We start from the raw sequence: 17,460 nt of genomic DNA, 5'->3' as shown, positions 1-17,460 counted from the left end.
CCGTGTGGAATTTAACTAAGATTTTTTAATTAAAATATTATACATTGAATTTCATAAATAAAATTGCCTTCAAATTCATTATATAGGTCAAAATCGTTTCAAAGACTAGCAAGAACAAAAACAGGCAAACATTTATTTTAAATTAATAATTTTATGAAAATGCCGTATATATTTTCATATGCATATAGTGAAAACTGTTAATTTGATATTAGAAATGTAAACTTCGGAACTACTGCACTGATTTGAGACCCCTACGATCAATCCCCGTCCAATTCAATCAGGGATCGAAATAACGACGTCCTGAGCTGAGGTTCGAACCCCTAGAGGTGCCCTCAGCATAAAGTCGTATCAGTCGGGCGGGAGTTGGGCCTTCAGCAGCTTTATAAGTCCTTCCGCGGGTTAGTGACAGCATTCGAAAAAAAAGCGGTTTGAGAAATTTTCTCATTACATTTTCAGTGACAGATAAAGTCAGTGCCTGTGCCTCAATTATTGCTTATTGAAAACATGATTTAATACAAGTAGATTAAGTAGAAAATGCACTGCTAAAAGGTATATTAATTTATATACCTTTTTGCATTAAGTATTGTAACTTTGTACAGTCTTGTTCTTTATTACTATTAATTAGCTACGTACAAGTCTCCTCATAGATACTAAGGTGTAATTTGTAAGTGTTTGTTATCATAAAATTCGTTAAAATGTTTATAATATAGAATTAAGATTTAGGTTTTTTTTTTAATTGTATTTCAAGAATAAAACGTGATAATGAAAGTGGCTTCTTTTATTGACTTAATAATTCTTATCCTGGGTATAAATTTTCTTTCCTGAAACACATACTATATACAGGTACCTTTGAGGTAGAATTTGTATCAGAGTCCCGACAAAATGAGTAGAAAAACCATATACCATCCCTCTGTTTACACCTATTATAAGGCTATCTGAAAAATGAATAAAAACGTCAAAATTCTTAAGTACTGCTTTATGTATATTGAAATTAATATGATTGAACGGGTTTTCGAAGCCTTGAATAAAACAAATAATTATAAATAATATGTTTAATTAAGATTTTAAAATTAAAACTAAATTATAAGTATTTATAGTAAAATTAATTACTTAAGTGAAATAAGGTAACATATTTCGCCTTGTATAAATAATGAAAATGTATCATGGAATAATTAGAAAGCTGCAAAAAATCTTACATTTTAATTAGGCATTTAATACCATATTACAATATCATCAAGTACTGTAAAATCAGTCTTACAGATTTGTTAAGTGGGTACCTACAATAAAACAAAAACTATAAGTTCTAAAAATATTCCAAAGCTATTTTAATATTGTACTGGTAAGGTACTGCTGATATTCATAAAATTCAGAGGGCGTTCTTAAATGCGCGGGAAAATAACTCGCAAGAAACATTTGTTTTTCTTTTATAGGTCTTAGGCTTGGTCTTACCATCTGATGGGCAATGATAATGAGACCTAGAATGTAGCGAGCTTATTCAGAAGATATCACAAAGATATTATATCTATTCACCATAGACTCGAAGAATCCGGGGTTGTATTTCTCCGGGAACACCGATTTAATGAACGATTGCACTTTCTCCTTCGAAACTCATCCTGGGGGTAGTTCAAAAACCTCTTTTACTTACAATTCGTTTAACCCAAAAATTCATGAATACCAACAGAGCTTTCCACTTGAATACAATATAAGTAAATAACTAACTTAAAAGGCCGTTTATTTCTGCTAAGAATTGCAATGCCGATATATCAAATTCTTGTTCATAGGGGCGCTCATATTCGTGTCGACTTCCGTTCGATTGGCACATTGGTTGCTACGCTTGGCAATATTTTTTATGTAATGTAATTGGAATCGCAAATATGCTGACGGCCCACCTGAAGGAAACCGGTATCCGTTGGATATATATGAAGCATTAAAGACACGACACTATCATCCGCCACTGCATGACTGGTATCAGACCAGTCGTGCAGTGGCGGATTATGGCTAAAGCGGCCTCTAAACATTGTAATTCCGGGCCGGGCATTATTAATCAACGATTCGGCATAATTTGGATACGTTTCTGCAATAATTTTGAATACCATGTTTTTTTGGTCAATTGAAATTAAAAACCATATTTTCGGACCCAAAAAAATACAGGCCCTAGGCACTTCCCTAACCTAGGACTGTGTTCGCTCCAGCACTCATGTGTCGTCATTCTAGAGGACTAAGATATTACTTTGGTCTTTGGGAATGCCAATCAAAAGCGAGTCAACCAGATCTTAATCTTTAACGTGAGCATTTTTAACACTACTGTATTCGTCCATCCATATGAGCTATGAAAAACAACAAAAAACTATATCGTCCCATTGCAATTTCTAGCTTCTCTTAATAACTATACCAGTTCCTATTCTAAGCATTAGCAGACTACAATATTGTCATAGCGAAGCGTATTAGGTATAAAATCACTTTTCATAAATACCTACATATAGTTCCAATACAATTTGGCATTATTAATACTGGATATGATTTATTATCTGTGGGATTAAGAGCTTAATAATAATAATAACGCAGGTCAATTCACACAGCGCCATCTAGTCTCAAACTAAATAGAGCTTGTATTAAATAATTGCCAGTATAATTAATACTGAAAAATAAATTTTATAAAGCCTCGAGAATTCATTTTAGGAATATACAAAATATAAGATATAAAAAAAAACGGTGGTGTACCAAAAAGCCTCTAATCTGTTTACTTTTCTATTATTTTTTGTTATGCAACTGGAATCAAACAATATTCAGTCTACCTAATATTAAGTGACCTACATGAATTACCAACGTTACGGGCATCACGTTATCATGTGACACCCGTGATACCGCTCGTGTGTTGCCATTTCAGAGAACTGGTGTTTAGAAATACATACATACAGTATGAAATTACCTTAAATCCAGATCTAAAGTATAGTAAAATAGTGTACTTGCCGGGAATCAAAATTCCAGAGAATATAGACACTTGATAAATGCCTATTTATTAGTATTAATCAGTGTTTCAAAATGGATAAAAATACAGGATTCATCGTAAAAGGTATATTATTAAATCAGTGATAACTTTCATAAAACTGAATAATTTTGCCAAATCAGCAATGTGGAAATTTTACTATAATATTTATATCTTACACAAAAACTGCGCATGGTATCTGATTAATTTAGTTTAAAACTAGCGACCATCATCACGGATGCATTACAAATCTTTCAATATCTCGGTTTCTATATTATTATATGCATATATTACACATATAAAACTTCCACTTAAATCACTTTATTTATTGCTGAAACGGCATTAAAATCCGTTGCGTAACTTAAAAGATCAAAGTGTTAATATAATGAAAATATATAAAAGAAATTTTTGTTGGGCACATCCCAACAAAATGAACATATTATGGTCTATTTAGTATGAAAATAGAAAAATATATCAGATTTCTTCTTTGTTTTTGGCATAAGAGATTCAGTTTCATGAGAGTAATTAGTTCACGACTTGATATACCCTTCTCGAATAACCCAGTATAGATTCGCCTGTGAATCTGATTCACAATTCAGATGCTTACAAAATATTTGTACATATAAAAAATACCTATCTAGTGTCATTTTATAAAATATAAATTAAAATACTTTCTTAGTAAATCTAATAAGAAATGTGTGTTTACTACTGTGATAACAGCAAAGCAGGACATTATTGTCATTTGAAGGAAAAAAAATGGACGATATTCAATCATATTCCTAGTTATTACTTTATATTATTATATAAATAAATGTGAAAAGCCTCATTAAATCATAGTGATTACTTACTCAATGAGCCTCAGAAAAGCAATGTATAATGTAATTTAAGGGGTTACATGGGTTTCACGGTTTCAAAAAATCGAAAATTTTTTTTTTGTCTTATTAAATTCTATAACATCTCTAGAATATTGTCCTAAATTTTCAAGTTGATCCGACTAATAGTTTCGGAGATACAGCCTTGAAAAGGTGGACGGTCGAGGTCAGGTATAGGCTGAGGGCGCAGTAGGTAAAACGCAGCTGCAGCTCATCTATTGTTAGCTGTAATTCTTGTCCCTTTTTTTCTTTATATAAGGTAAACTACTGGAAAATATTTCATTTGGTGATTTCTCGTTAAACTACGAAGTTCATTTTGAGGTTATAAGTGTTTGTTGTGAATTTTATTCGATAAAAAATGCCGTTTAAAGTGTCTAGAACCCAGACAACGGAAGGTGATAGTATCAGCATTATTATTAATTATGCACGGTATGGACCTAAAACTTGGCCCAAATTGCCATGAATATGCCCGAAATATGGATGAAAACCGGGTGACCGCAGCCGAAAAGAAATCTACCAGCGAGACTCGTGAAGCCAGGATTCGTCATAGACTGGAGCAAAAGGATGCCCTGGACAATGCAGGTGCAGCAGGTTCTCTACTTTATGGCCCAGGAATCGACGAATCAATGTAAGTTAAAAAAAAAAAAATACCCTCTTTTATTGTCTCTTAAAACTTTAAACGCGTTTTTCTCAAAACTATGTTTTCAAAGACGGTTGTCAAGATTTCTCGCGAACTACTCAACCGATCTTGATGAAATTTTACACAGGTCTTCGAGATATCATTTACAAGGTCTTGAACGAAGGATTTTTTTTTATTTTAATTACAACTATTTAAAAAAAAAATGACTAGAAATTTTCATCGAAATTTGCATTTTTTTTATAAAAACGTCTGCCAAAAATCCAATTTTCATTTATTTTTTTTTCCTTCGTCCAATACCTAGTTTATTGTCTTTACTAAAACACGTATTTTTTATTTTTATTTCAGATGATCCTGAAAGAAGTTCTGCTGACAACGCGGAGGCACCTTTTTTCCGAGGGACTGCCGGAAATGGCTTCGTAATGACCGCCATTTTGATATTTTTTTTTGACAATTTTGCAAAATGTTTATTAAATATGTATCTTTTAAATAAAAAAAAATTAATTAAAATATTTCATTTTTTATATGTAAAAAAAATTATTGAAAAAAGGCCGTTTTTTGCCCGAGGAAACCCATGTAACCCCTTAAAAAAAGAACTACATCATTATGACTTTTTCTCTATTCTTTTTTATATTTTTTAAACAATCGTGTGTTTAGTGCCGCATTCGATTAATGCTGTATTCGAAATATGAATATTAATTACAGCAAAAAATATATATTGTGTAACATCCTAGTAGACATTGTAAAATATACTGTATCACATGTATAAAATACCATGGTATAAAAGCACATATTATAAATTACTTACTAATTCAAGTCTCATAAAAAAAAGAATTGTAGATGCAGTCTTAATTAAAAAGTAATCTATTCGAGAAAGTATACGCATAAAATAAAAATAAAGCTCCCGCATTGGTTGACAAAATAGCGAAGGCTAATCCGGCTCATACTAGATCAAACGATCCCAGTTTTAATACATGTAATGGTGCGTATTGAACACAAAATGCAATAAGATATCACCACGACCATATACGGCCATTCTTATAACTATAGCAGTTGCTACAAAGTTTAAAAGCTGCCGATAAATATTACACGGATGACAAAAAGGAGTTATGTTCAGACTCCCAATCCTTTGCGTAAAAAATGAAACACCTATTATATTTAGTTCGTATAAACTTGTGTTAATAACACACTTATATGCTAATAACGCATAACATAACACCCAGAAGAGTGGTTAAATGGTTTCTGATGTGCTTACTAGCATATTGGAGGATTGGAGTAGAAGAACCGCTAGTATTCTACTAGCGGTTAGGAGAACCACTAGTACTCTTTGTGTTTTTATAGATAATTATGCTATAATACACATGTCTACTCTTCGAGTGGAATCGGATGATGAGCATTCAATAAGAACTTTATCATTCTTCAATCGTCCATTAAAAAGTAAAGCATTTCATAGTAAGTTGTAATTAAATTGAGACTGAGTTGTGCACTTTTTGTCATCAATGTTTCCTTAGATATAGCACCAATTGCATACATATTTAACACAGCTTATGGAGAAATTTGTCCTTTTGATAATTTCATGTATTGTATTTAGATATTAAATAATATTGTTATAGTTTGTCTTAACAGTAATTGTTTAATAATAAATAAAATAATCACGTAATTTTTTTATAATTACATAATCATTTTCTATGTAGTTAAATAATGGTTCAATTAATTTCTTTTTAAGGTTTGGTAAGTTTAATTAAGTATTATTGCGTTAATGCGTACGCTGCACGTATTTCTGCCGCTTTCGGGCAGCTACCCTTTAATATCCCTAGTGTAATTCGTTTTTAGTTTGTCTTTTGTGTATTGTGTTTTTTATTACGTTCTTAAACGTATTTGTAGCATAATTGTCTCAGTGGATATGAATAAAGATTCTATCTATGTATCTTTGGACAATTCACACAGCTATCTAGTCTTAAACAAAGCAGAACTGATGCCTTTGATTTCGTATCTGTCTGTGTAGTATTTCCATACAGTCTCTTCAATTACAAGTTTTATATCCATTATTAAAAAAATAATTAACTCTTAATACTTTCATACCAATTTTCAATGTTAACACCTGAAAACCAGCGCTGTATAGTTGCAGCTCACTGAGCTTGAGCTTATATCAGCAACTGTTAGCTTAACTTTGTATGTTTTTGTACTTATTCTTGTGTATAATTGTTATACCGTTAACATTGGTTATCTAAGTTTTATTTTCGAGGGAAAATATCGCCCACTACCGTCTCAAATGTCCTATTTATCCCTATACCCAAATTCAACATAATTGTTTCAGTGTTTCGGCATAATACTACTTTCCTATTCAATATATTTAGAATGAGAGATATTTTTCTTTCAAAATGACAACTTTCTCGATTAGACGTGTAATGAATACTATCTAAGGTATGAAACAAAGCAGATCCTTACATTAAGCGCGGTGGGTTACATTTGTGCGTTACATTGCATTATAGACGGTTTGTTTAATGGAACAACGCCCTGGGTCTCTTTTTAGCGAGAAGATGCCACGAATGAGTGACGCCTTTGCGTCGCTTTGGTGATAATCTGAAAAAAAAAAGCTTATTATATTCAGATTATAGAATAAGGGCATGATATATTAGTTCTTTAGAATGGCAACATGTTGTATCACATGATAACATATTGTCTGCCGTCCTTATTCATTTACATAAGTGATAGCACTTAACATCAGCTGGTTAGCAATTCCCATCATATAAAAAAAACATTTGATACAAATATATTCAACTAATGTTAATAGTTGCTTTTGCCACATCCAAGTTGACTAGGCCTCCAACTGGCGACCTTCACTTGGTACCCATGGAACCACCATACTATTTTATTCCTGTTAATACAATTTATTATCCATTAAAAATACCTCATAACAACATTGTAGGGATACGTCGTGAATAGAGCATTTGACCCCGAGATCCCTGTCGTTAACATTTTTGTTAATCCCGAAAATTTTTTCGGGATTAACTAATTTTTTTATGAATTAATAATTTTAGTGTTTTTGCATGAAACGAAACCAACTTGTCTCTTTAACATTTATTTATGGACATAGAAAAAAAAGTTGAAGGTATAAGTGTATATATATTTACAACTCACCCATGATCAGGCGTGTCAGGCATGTACGGGGACATCCGGAAGTCGCGACTGTGCGGAGTCTCGATACCAAATGGACTGTACAACTTCGTGGGGCTTCTGCCAAGTATCTGAATAAAATATACTTCACTTATATATTTATACAGAGATAGGCTTTTCAAAGTCGTCTTTGTATGTATCTTTGGAGGTACTCAAATATTAAATAGGTACGAGTGAAGTCACTCGCTGATTCCATTTCATCAATTTGATTATCAATAAAATAAACGAAAATTGATCGTAAATCGATGCGTACTACTTCAAAAAAAAAAACTCAAACCTTGCGTACGTAACGTTTGTGAGTGTGTGTATACAAGTATGTTTGTTATTTCTTCACGCTCAAACGCTTGGACCAATTTTTATGAAATTTGGTATAGAGGTAATTGACACCCTGGATTAACAGATAGGCTACTTAAACCGCGGGGCACAGCTACTGATAAATAAAAAAAAAGTTAGTTTAAATATTAAAATAACATTAACAATGGGTGACGGGTAGCGGGGGCAGCCGAATGACGAGATGAGGCAGGCGCGGGATAGCGCGCGGTCAATCATAGGTGCTCCATACTTTTACGGTGATGATTGTTATAAAATAATATTTTGGAAATTGTTCTTGTTTTTACTGATAGCCGCACATACCCCTTGATGCAACTTGACATACCATTAATTGGGAAACACCAATCTAATCTATAGTGGTAAGTTCAAATGGGTATATTTGAACTTACTACTATAGCTTAGATATAGAGCAAAATGCTGCCTACAATTTCCTGGATCTCAGATGTTTAATTCCATTTTATTTGTATTTTTTTTAACTCAGTAAGCCCATTAAATAAGCAGTCTTTATTGACAACAGGTAAGATTCATTACTGTAGTTTGTAAATTTAGTCACAAAGTATAAATGTGAGGATGGAGGCCCCTTCTCCATTGAAGGAGATTTTTAGTAATGAGGAACACCATGTATCATTCCTATTCCATTCCTAGGGAAGGGTAGATGGTTAAAAAGTGCTAAAAACATCACAAGACTAAGGGACAACCCCTTACAAACACTATTCTGTTATTACACTATACTTTGGTAGGGCCCATCCATAAATATTTGTCCAATAACAATCCATATAACTTGGAGTTTAGAGGAGTAACAAAATTTATATAAAAAAATCATGAAATCTAGAATGTTCCCACCCTAACTAGGAGGATTCTTAGATTTTGTGATATCACATTTCAATTTAAATATTAATAAGTTTTAACTATTTAAATGTTAATATCGGTGTATCTTAACACACATAATTTATGCACGAAACTTCACAAGATTTGATTATAGACAATTGAATTCTATGTAAGACAATGTTATTTGCTTACCTTCTTTTTAGTGACAGGTGTGGATGGAGTACGGCATGGAGAGCCAGTCTCTGCTAGACGATGCCTGCGTCTCCCACCCAACCTAAAGTGCTAAGATTAGAAATAATTGTCTATTAGATTAACTCATAATGCATTTTATTATTTTTTATAGGTATTTGGAAAACCAAGACTATTTACAGGCATTTGTAAACGAAACAGAGAAGTCAAAATAGGTTTTAAAAAATAATAATCTTTGCCTTTTGAGCCCCTGTTCTTTTGTTGCATTTTATTATTTTATTTCCTAATACCTTTTAATACTTACCAGCTGTTACCTGCTGTTTATGATAAAAGATAGCCAATGTTCAGTCTCATGACACAAATTTATATTTATCAATTTCCATTTGGATTATAACATGCATTTAGTTTTTGTGAAAGGTAACAAATAGATACATAAACTTTTAAATGTATAATATTAAAAGACAAGACAGACAACTAGGGACCCACTCTGCATTTGAATGGGTGCAGTACAAATATTGGAATTTCTCCAGTTGTCTGAACTAAAACATGCATGTATTATACACATAAACCTTACTCTTGAATCACTCTATCTATTGCTAAATACTGCATTAAAATCCGTTGCGCAGTTTAAAAGATTTAAGCATACAGACAGCGTTGGCGAAACAATATATTAAAGATAAGCAAACGGCCATTTCATAGAAAGTGGAAACCATAAAGCCGGCTAGTAATTCGCCGAGATTACTGAAATAAACTTTATTTGCTTAAAAATCTTGTAAAGAAACTAACAATAAATACGTATAAAATATAAATAAAATTTATAATAAGAATTAAGTATAATTTATTTAAAAAATCGAATACCTGTGATAAATTTCCGAAAGTATTTCTCACACTTCTAAAAGTTCTTGATATCTTTTCAGCCCCGGATTGCAAGGCACGACGTGAATTAGCGAATGATTTAGTTTTGAATAGCTTTTTATTGTAGCACCCATCAACGTTTTTTAGACTATGAATGGGCGAATCAATAGTTGCGTCTGTTTCAAATGGATCCTTCATATTTGATATATAATATAGGCAAATACACAAAGTTACTGTACGTTTCTATGTATTAACTAGATCTCTATACTAAATAGAAATTTGTATATAAATTACATTATCACTATTATAAATTGAGAACTAACGTGAGTGATAAATCATTTCAAGTTTCGAGCCGAGTAACTGTCAACTGATTTTTGTGTGCGACCAACCGAGAAAAATCACAGATTAGAAAGAGTTATTATATGCATGAGTTATTTATGAAAAACTACTCTATGCTAGTTTTTGCGGCTACTTTGTGTATTAGTGCTTACTTGCTTAGTGAATGAGTTTCGTTGCTCATTGCAATGGTGGCAAATATATATTTTTTAATTCAAGAAGTAATACAAAAACATATTTTATAGTTATAACAACTATGATATATAATTCTCTAGAGACCTAAATAAAATATAATATTATAGATATATTTTATTTATATCTCTAGTGAGTATAGTAAATTGAGAAGAGCGTGATTATATAAAATATATTATTTACGAAGGTGGCGCCATCATGTTAAGATTTAAACTAAGACTATCGCCGACATGCGTCTTAAAAACTGACAAAAGTAAGTTTTTTTTTGAGTAAGAATATAAATTACATTAAATGTTATATTTCTATTTGAGATTTTTACTGATTTTTGTTCAGAGTGCTTGTTCCGACTTTCTCATCTGATCTTTGGTTTGACTCAAATCGTTGTTCGATTCTGTATATTTCAACAGTGCTTACTAAATTCTACATTAGTCTATTAATTCCAAAGAGAGTAATTTGGTAGAAAAGAGCACAGAGAGTAATTCGGTAGAAAGAATAAAACGAGTTATATCTATATCTATTTATTTTATTAATTATTAAAGTATACTTATATAAAATTTATCAACCTCGCTGATGCATATAGTAGTCTATTACTGTTGAGAACGCTGCAAATCCTGCAGCACCGAATATACCAGCTCTAAGTCCTCCTGAAATATGAATATAGTAAAAAAATTATACACTTTCTATTGGAGTTAGATATGTTTCCTTTTTTTGGTATTCAACAAAAAAGTTTCAATTTACAATGGAAAATACTTAAATGTCGAAAGAAAGGTGCTATATCAATATATAGCTATATAAATTTTTGATGCCATTGATGTCTTATATAAGACATCAATAGCTTAAGTTTAAGTCTTATTTCATTGTAAAGTTTTATGTAAGTACCAAATATCAATTGCTGTTTGTAAACAATATAATAAGATCTATGATACTCTATGAAATAACTTTCATTCAGAAATTGTCTGAATGAAAGTTAGAAAGCAAGGGACGGAAGCACTTAGTGAGAACGATTTGATGAGTCGGGTAATCAGGTCAATTGTATGCTAGTTAGCAATAGTAATATTAAAAAACAATTCTTTTACCTCTCAATCCAATAAGTCCACCAGTTACACCTCCAGCATAGGTTCCATTTCTCCAATCTGATTTTCCTCTGGCTGTTTCTATACAGCATTCAACACCAGAGAAGACAGCACCCAAAATTGCGAAATTTTTTGCATAACTTAACATGGCTCCTTTCATTTCTCTTAATATCTCTCTAGCACTTTGTGTTTGTGGAGCTGTTGTGTCTGTTACATTTGGCATTAATGAAGATGTGAAAAGACCAACTGCTGCTCCAAGACCATAGCCTAAAAGAATAATTTAATAATTCAGTGTTACTAGTAATGAAATGACAATGTGAACTTTTTTATTTAGATGAAATTATATTTTAATTTATTTGAATTAAAATGAAGACTACTACTGGGTATTTTTTTTAATTAGATAAAGAATAAAACTAACAACAACAACAGTGTCAAAATAAAAGAGATCAATTTATACAATGCTTCTGTAATATAGTGAAATATGTAATATGTTCATGCACACATTCACTATATTACAGAATTATTCTAAGAATTGGCAACACACATAATTTCCAAAAACAATAAAAAGATATATAAGTGAATATAGCACACTGTTATATATTTTGTTTATTGTTTGGAACTACTATGTGTGTATAAATAGTCAGATAAAAGGCACTGGATATCACACTGTGTGATCCAGTGTCTAAATAATCCAAGCTTGTACTGGTACATGGATATTAGGACATGGGGATAGATTTTTAAAAATAAATAACATACATAATATATATATATATATATAGACTACCATTTAGATTAATACAAACTGACAAACTTAAAAATATAAATTATAGCACTATGTGGTATTCAAACCGACTATCATCAGAAGGCGATGGTATATGGAAAACTGCTACACCACAGGGGTGAATAGACTGTAACATACAATGGTGGAATACAGTATAATATTTTTTAGTAGAATAAAACATATAATAAACAGGATGCAGTAATAAATAAACTAACCAGTACAAAAAAAACTCAATATTAATTACTGTGAAGAGTAATTGCGTAATAAAGGCTGGCTACCATCATTAGCCTCAGCAGTTTCGGGTTTATGATGAAAATCTAACCTCAAAATTAGAAGTAATAACTTTTGAAAAATTTATTTCCAACACTTTTTTGCGTCCTAATAAAAGACCAGAATTGTCGATAAATGAATACTTACCAATAATACAACTAGTTACTGATTTAAATGGGCAGCTTTCTACTGCGGCTTCAATCATTTTTTCTTCATTTGTTTTTATTACGACTGGTCCTAGTATTCTCGGTATTATAATATTCTCACGGAAGCGACTGTAGTTTCCAACTAAGTATTTAGCAAGAGAATCATAGTCGTTGTTGTCCGCGAACTTTTGTAAATCAGGATCGACAGGGATTTTCTTGTACTCTGTCATATTTATTTTCAATGCAAAGTAACACTTGAATTATTATAGGCTGCGTTAGATCTATGTTGGGTTTAGAGCATTATAAATATTTTTCAATCTTTGATTATCAAATTCAATTTTAATTCGATAGGTTTTATAAATTTGAATAATTTTGTAGAGTACTTGCAATCTTGTGCATCTACAGCTGTTTTTGACAATCCATTATTGTCAACAAGACATCAAAATCTGTTTGATAGTTTCGTTCATTATTCATTCCACAGAACTCAGAAGAAAGAATCTATTCTCGCATTATCAATCACTGTTTTTTCCTCTACCTCACAAACTATTGACTGACAAAGATAATATTGTTTTATCATCCAGGGTCACGAAAAAAAAAAAAAAAATTAAAGTAAACAAATAAATTTGAAATAAATACTTATTCAAGTTAGTGCCAAGAGAATTAAAATACTTATTTTGTATTAAGAAATCATGTCTGATACTTCAGAAGATGAGGATTTATCAAGATTTAAGGAAGCAGTAGATAACTCCTTCGTAAAAATGATTGATACGACACGAGGAACATGTGTAACCAATTCTGAAGAAAAAGGTTAAGTTTTATTTTTTTTACAAGTTTAAAGGTACATGTATATAAAACAGATACACTCTTGGATTTACTTACGAGACGTCTTGCTTGTATTTTTTAAACTGCTGTTGCTGATGATATAAACCATTCCATGGTTGACCCATTTGTACTATCGGTGTACCCCGGCGTTCCAGTGTAGGATGACAAGATGGGCATAATAATATGGTCATGTAATTTAGCACATTGTGGAGAATTCTGGTGAAGTCTACTTTGTACAAAACACAGTTGCTGTTACTATTAGTGATAATTTACTTTATCAATTTTTATTCATTAAGAATAGTTTTTTTTGCAGATATGAGCAAACTCAAATCAGAGAGATATCTGGAAGTGGCCAGTCACTACAATGATGTGAAAGTACCCGAAGAACTACAGAGACAAATAGGAGCAAAAATATCTAAAATTATTGATAGAAATATAAAATTTGTTGATATAGAACAAAATGGCATCAAGTTAGTTAAAGTAAATTTTATATTTTATTAGTGTTATAGAATATGTAATTTTAGGTTTTTTAAATGAGTGACAAGAGTTGCGCTTGACAAGCTGATGTGGCAGATAAGTGGACATGGACATCACATTACTCCCATAATACTCTCTCAAACTCACTCATGGTTTAGTTTATCAAGGAACTGCTTTGTGGCTGGTTGAAATAGTTGATATAGAGTTAAAAGATCCACTCAACTGGCTACACCACAGGACACTTTGTACTACAAAGTGTTCTGTGGTATTTCTTATTATTTACATTCTTTAAAAAAATAAATAAAATTGAAAATTTTGTAAGTAATAATAATGTTATTGTTCAAAAGACATAAAATTCATAGTACTGAAAATAATATCTGATTGCACAAAGAATATATAAGTATAAAGCATAGTGGTTTCTATGTAGAATATTGTATGCCTTTTAACTTGTTACTATGTATTTATAATATTTATCAAAAGAGCAACATGCCACTTTTCGCTCATTGTTTTGTGATGAGTCTGCTTTCTGAATGATTAATAGAATAAAAAAATATGACTATTCAAAAACTGCTTCCATTCAGTTTACTTTAATAAACATTATTTCTATCCTATTTGTTAATTTAGTAATTTACTTTACATCAGGAAACGTAAAATCAAAGGTGGAGTGAAGTTATTCAAAGATTCTGATAGTTTCTTATCCTGTGAAGATGTAAAGGACACATACACTGAGAAACACAATGCTGAATCAAAGAATATGAAAAAAAAGCGAAGAACAATAGAAGATAGTGCTGATAATGAACTTGGTAAGAATGTGTTGTTTTATCTACATAAATAGGAAATATTTTTTAATTATTACAATATATCCATTATCTTCCCTAAAAAGAAAAAAAAACTATTTAGCGGCAGAAATAAATGAGACAGAGTTACTCTAGCAGATTAATTGGTACAGTATAGTTTGTTTTTGTTTAATTTTGTATGTAAGCCTTAATAATTTCAAGTTTTTTTGAGTTTGTTCTTGTCCAATTTTATTAATTTGTAATCTTGTTAATTTTTATGTTACTTTCTTAGTAGTAATTTAGAACTTAAGTGCTATAGTCGTTGTCAATCTCATATAGTATTAATTTACTAGTAAAGGCTATAACAGAATAGCGAGGGTGGACTCACTGCCCTCTCTGAGTTATAGCCCGTTTTGTCTCATTCATTACTTTTAAATTTATTATAAGCAGTAATTGTATTAGTTTTTATTTGAGATAAATAATATATGATGTGATATACAGATGTATGTTTTAATTGAGTACTTAAAATTCCACTACATTTCTTTTCAGATAAAATAAGCGCTGTTGCCGTGAGCGGAGAATACGTGCTATCCAAAGAAGAGATTAAATGTTGGAAATCAAGGAGGAAAGAGAAAGTATTTAAATATAAAAAACAAGATAAAAGTAAGATACTGACAGCAATCGAATAAATTAAAATGATTATTTAGTAATATATCTTTCATTTTAATCATTATATTTAAAAATCCCACTTGCATGTAGTACTAGGTTGCAATTCGACCATAATTAATTTAAATTATAAGTTTGAACTTGGGAAGTCCTCCAGCAAGGTGGACCGACGATCTGGTCAAGATCGCGGGAAGGCATTGGATGCGAGCAGCGCAGGACCGATCGTCGTGGAGATCTTTGGGGGAGGCCTATGTCCAGCAGTGGACGTCTTCCGGGCTGCGATGATGATGATGATGATAAGTTTGAACTTTATTAAGGTTCTATTGCCAAAGACTATACGTACTTCTATAATCACAGGCACTGGTAATAAAGAAAAGGTATATATGTGTGTGTGTGTCATATACATGGTAGTGTTTGTAATGTCTTTTTATTTATTTAATGTATTATATTTTTAATGCAAAATTTTAAAAAGCATTTAGTACTTCTCTGTGTTAAGTGCGCGAAATTATTGTAAAAAGGGGTACAAAGTTTTTGCTTCACGTATTATATAGGTAATAGGACTAAACGCAGCTTTATATAATAGAGCTGTGCCCGCGGTTTCACTCGCGTTAAATTTATAGCCTATATGTTAATCTGATGTATAAACTATATTATTGTAAAGTTTCATCAAAATCCGTTAAGTAGTTTTTGCGTGAAAGAGTAACAAACATAATACTCATATCTTTTCGTGTTAATAATATTAAATAAAAATTATCGTCACGATGTTTGTCCGAGATGAACTGCGAAACCACTCAAATATAGGGGGGAAGATTAGTAATGTGGACTAATTACCCCATTGCTAGCAATGTATCATATCCTAGCGAGCGTTTATATATGAGAATGTTTATGATTCAAACTGAGCCGAGTCAGAACGGGTTTTATTAATCTATACATATAAATAAAATTGGAGTGTCTGTTTGTACTATTGAAATAACCATTTTTTACTACATGCATATGAATATGTCTGTCTGTCTGTCGGTCTATTTGTTCCGGCTAATCTCTGAAATGGCTGGACTGATTTTGACGGGACTTTTTTTGGTAGGTACCTGATATAATAAGGAGTAACTTAGACTACTTATATTTAAAAAAAAATTTAGAAAAATAAAGTTAATTTCCACGCGGACGAAGTCGCGGGCTAGTACATAATAAAAATACAGGAATTGTTGAAATATGTAAATGAAACGAACAAATATAATTATTGTAATATTAAACGTTTTATTTACAATAATCGGTAAATTAACAAATAAATATGTACAAAACATTATCACATAATCAACTGCTTTCGTAAACCTTTCATAGTTTTCGACATATCAATTTAAAATGATGCTTACAACTGTATTAATTGGGCGGCGTATAACATCTTATATAGTAGAAAAATAAAAGAAAATAATATTAGTACAATTAGAAAAACTCACGGAATCTTACCGCGTTTTCGACTCAATAAAAATAAATAAAACGTTGCCGTAATTTTTGCTAATTGTATCTACTGATAAACACGTCAAATTTAAAACCGTATATAAATAAAATAGATTTTCGAAAAAGGAAAAATTTCTCATTTTTTTTCGTTGAGATGTACAAATTCTTTTTCAATACGCTAATTAAATATTTCCAAGTTATTCAAACAGTTTTTTCTGTTTTAGTGCAAATGTCATAGGTAGGTATAGCGCATTGGGGTAAAATGTAAAACCTATCCTAATTTAACTTATTAATTTTCTTTTTCTAAAGTTATTTATATAAACGTAACGTAGTACGCCCCGTAGATGGAGCGACGACATACGTAGAGTTGCGGGTAAAGATTGAACATCAAAGGCTAATGATCGTGCCCAGTGGCGTACCTTGGGAGAGGCCTATGTCCAGCAGAGGACTGCCAACAGTGGGCTGATGATGTAGAAAGTCATTTATTTAGTTAATAAAATGAGTGACATCAGTTACAAGTGGAAGTAGGTGAACTACACATACATACATACATGTACACACACGCATACACTCACACAGACTCACACGCAGG

The 17,460-nt window shown here is 31.4% G+C and overlaps 3 protein-coding genes across 3 annotated transcripts; 1 reads left to right on the top strand and 2 right to left on the bottom strand.

The window, feature by feature from the left end:
- Positions 1–5,914: 5,914 nt before the first annotated feature.
- LOC131846733 (uncharacterized) lies at positions 5,915–10,264 on the bottom strand. Its single transcript, XM_059196119.1, has 4 exons — positions 9,878–10,264; positions 9,023–9,112; positions 7,637–7,743; positions 5,915–7,078 (listed from the first exon to the last, which is right to left on the bottom strand). The coding sequence occupies exons 1-4, from the start codon at positions 10,070–10,072 to the stop codon at positions 6,997–6,999; spliced, it is 474 nt and encodes a 157-aa protein (XP_059052102.1). The 5' UTR covers positions 10,073–10,264; the 3' UTR covers positions 5,915–6,996.
- A 652-nt stretch (positions 10,265–10,916) lies between these two features.
- Positions 10,917–13,132, bottom strand: LOC131846462 (mitochondrial import inner membrane translocase subunit Tim22). Its single transcript, XM_059195778.1, has 3 exons — positions 12,674–13,132; positions 11,479–11,742; positions 10,917–11,046 (listed from the first exon to the last, which is right to left on the bottom strand). The coding sequence occupies exons 1-3, from the start codon at positions 12,900–12,902 to the stop codon at positions 10,961–10,963; spliced, it is 579 nt and encodes a 192-aa protein (XP_059051761.1). The 5' UTR covers positions 12,903–13,132; the 3' UTR covers positions 10,917–10,960.
- Positions 13,133–13,304: 172 nt separating this feature from the next.
- On the top strand, positions 13,305–15,437 carry LOC131846453 (uncharacterized). The gene is made up of 4 exons (XM_059195766.1): positions 13,305–13,479; positions 13,808–13,964; positions 14,614–14,774; positions 15,297–15,437. Exons 1-4 carry the CDS (start codon positions 13,362–13,364, stop codon positions 15,434–15,436), a joined length of 576 nt encoding a protein of 191 aa, XP_059051749.1. The 5' UTR covers positions 13,305–13,361; the 3' UTR covers position 15,437.
- The last annotated feature ends 2,023 nt before the right edge of the window (positions 15,438–17,460 follow it).

This window comes from Achroia grisella, unplaced genomic scaffold, assembly GCF_030625045.1.
Source record: "Achroia grisella isolate CSIRO2021 unplaced genomic scaffold, CSIRO_AGI_Agris_v1 utg109, whole genome shotgun sequence".
Classification (NCBI taxonomy): domain Eukaryota; kingdom Metazoa; phylum Arthropoda; class Insecta; order Lepidoptera; family Pyralidae; genus Achroia; species Achroia grisella.
Note: the sequence above shows the minus strand (reverse complement) of the source record. Positions and strands in the feature narration are given on the sequence as shown.